At 40.6% G+C, this 2,743-nt stretch overlaps 1 protein-coding gene across 1 annotated transcript; it reads left to right on the top strand.

Moving 5' to 3' along the window:
- Positions 1-1,166: 1,166 nt before the first annotated feature.
- On the top strand, positions 1,167-2,322 carry LOC104587160 (Acyl-CoA N-acyltransferases (NAT) superfamily protein). Its single transcript, XM_010244642.3, has 2 exons — positions 1,167-1,619; positions 1,894-2,322. The coding sequence occupies exons 1-2, from the start codon at positions 1,373-1,375 to the stop codon at positions 2,121-2,123; spliced, it is 477 nt and encodes a 158-aa protein (XP_010242944.1). The 5' UTR covers positions 1,167-1,372; the 3' UTR covers positions 2,124-2,322.
- Positions 2,323-2,743: the final 421 nt, after the last annotated feature.

Raw genomic sequence — 2,743 nt, 5'->3', positions numbered from 1 at the left:
TTCTTTATTTTTTAGGTCAAAAAAATGTGTTAACATTCCCATTTTTACTTTTTTTTTGTACGTCACTTAAACCATCTACGTGTTACAACGCGGATGAAAGTGAATCCACGTTGTAACATGTAGATGTGTAACCCAGCCGAACTCGTCTGTAAGTAGCTGATTCAACTAGCCGAATGGCTGCTAACGATGAATGCTCCGTTTGAAGACCTGTGAATTAACGTGTTCGCCTCGGATTGGAGGGCTCACGCTTCCTATGAACCCACGGGTTCTCAGGATGCAAGCTCCCAAAAGGCCAAAATTCATCATTTCCTGACTCTTGGGCCTGTTTGTTTCCTCTTAATTCTTATTTCTTAAGAGGAATCTTTTAACTTTAAGAGAAAAATGGTTGTTTGTTTCCTCTTATCTCTTATCTCTTAAAGTACAATCATACAAATTTTTGTTTTCCAATGATACCCCAAAAAAGACAATAAAAAACTCTCATATATGGGGTCAAAATGGATATTTGATAATTTTCAGAATTCAAAATTCAAAATTCAGAACAATATTCTTTACATTCAAAATTCAGAGGAATGAAAAGTTCACCAATACCAAAATACCTCTTAATGTAATTATTACACTTTCAAATGTCATATTTCAGAGCAAACGAACTGGCCCTTCGTCTCGCCTAGAACTGAACCTGCACTCCCTACTTTCCTCTTTTTCGACGCTGGACAACTGATTCCAGCGGTTATGTCGTCGTCCGGCGATCTCTCAGCTAATGAAAAATCTGCTCTCTCATTTTTTTTTATTTTTTATTTTTTTTTTTATTACCAGCAGGCAAAGGAGGTACTCACCACCGGGCCAAGCAGCCATCACGTACGACCACCGGCAACATTCAACAGGTATTTTTTTGCCATTTCCTTCTACTATTCATTATATATTTCCATTTTTTTTTTTGTATTTTCCCCAACCAACGAACATGTGTCATGTATTTGTCTTTTTCCCAAACATGGTCTGACGCTTTGTATCTCTGTCTCTCGCAGGAGTCAGAACCGATCGATATGCATAATTGCATATAGTCAGTCTCAGTTTGTTGGAACAATCAAACCCGATCCCGATCCAATTTTAACCGGGATGGGATATGTATAAACCCAAACCGAGTATAAATGGGTCGATCCGGTTCCATTGACTTTCCTAGTGGGGGATCTCCATTCTCCAAAGGATATGTGAACCGTCAGATACGAATCTATTGAAATGTAGGCCGATATTACCGCCTTTTATCAGCTGTATGAATCGAGTCGAGTTGAGCAGCCGTCGCGACCAAGGCAAAAGCAGAAGCTCTTCTTAGGTTGATACCAACTGAGTAGTGAGTACTGAAGCAGCATCTATCTCCATGGCAGCGAGCTCTGCCATCAAAGAGCTGAATCGGGATTCGACGAACTGGGCTAAAGTAGTGGAAGAGATGGTGAAGCTTGAGAGAAAATTATTCCCCAAGCACGAATCGCTTGCCAGATCCTTCGACGACGAAGTGAAAAGGAAGAACTCCGGGTTGCTGTACGCGGAGGTGGAAGGGGAAATTGCAGGCTACGTGATGTTTTCGTGGCCATCTTCCTTGTATGCTTCAATCACCAAACTTGCAGGTTCCTAAACCCCTCTCTTTCTTTCTTTCTTTCCTGTGAATTTAAATTTCCCCCTTTCCTAGGAAGAAAACGAGGGGCAGATCAAATGAGAAAAGGCTTTTTTTTTTTTCTCTCGTTTTTCCCCTGCGAATTTGGAATTATATTCAGTTGGAATTGGAATTGGAAGAAGAGGGAAATGCTCATTTCCCTGAATCCGTTAGTGTCCGAAAAAAATCGAAAGATATGGTTTCTTTGTCTGAATTTGAGTCTGATTTTTATTATCTTCTCTAAATAGTGAAGGAGAAGTTTAGAAGGCAAGGGCATGGAGAAGCACTACTAAAAGCAGCAATCCAGAGATGCAGAAGCAGAAAAATCCAGCGTGTTTGCCTTCACGTTGATCCTACAAGAACTGCTGCCGTTGGTCTCTATCGCAAATTGGGCTTTCAAATCGACAAGCTAGTTGAATGCTATTATTCTTCCGATCGGAATGCCTACAGAATGTATTTGGATTTTGACAGTGATTAGTCTTGATATGAACGGATCCAAAACTTGTTTCCTGTTTCTCGAATTCATGGATGTGCCCAATGCAATTTCCCGTTTTGTGTGTCTTGAGAACAGTGTGCATTGATCCTCCATTTCTTCTTCTTTTGCAGACGAAAATGTCGAAGCGGAAGCATTTGATTAGTGAGCATTCAATAAAACAATTCGGTGCATTTTTATTTTAGTGTTCTCAGTTCTCGTCGGAAGCATCAAATTACAGTTGCTGAAACCCTTTTATCCCATAATTCACTGGTTGCTGACGCCTAACTATTAGGCTGCGTTTGGGAGTGTTTTTAGCAAACGGACTTGTGAAATAAGCACTTTTTGAAATGTTTTCTTTTTTCTTTTTTTTTTGAAAAAGTGCTTTTTTAGTGTTTGGTTGATCACTAGCCTTTTGGTTCAAAATAGCGTGTTGCTTAGACTCAGTTCGGAAGTAGTACAACTAAAAGAAAGTGCTTTTTTTAATGGGGTATGGGTTGATCCTATAAGAATTGCTTATTAGAACTTGAACCGGCTCGGCATGGCTTGGCACGATGATCCACGGGCCGTGCCAGGCCTGACACGATCATGCGGGCCATGTTGGGGCTGGGGTTTTAGGTCCACAG

Source organism: Nelumbo nucifera, chromosome 1 (genome assembly GCF_055504915.1).
Source record: "Nelumbo nucifera cultivar China Antique chromosome 1, China Antique-T2T, whole genome shotgun sequence".
In the NCBI taxonomy this organism is placed as follows: domain Eukaryota; kingdom Viridiplantae; phylum Streptophyta; class Magnoliopsida; order Proteales; family Nelumbonaceae; genus Nelumbo; species Nelumbo nucifera.
The sequence above is the reverse complement of the archived record's forward strand: the minus strand, read 5'-3'. Positions and strand labels throughout refer to the sequence as shown.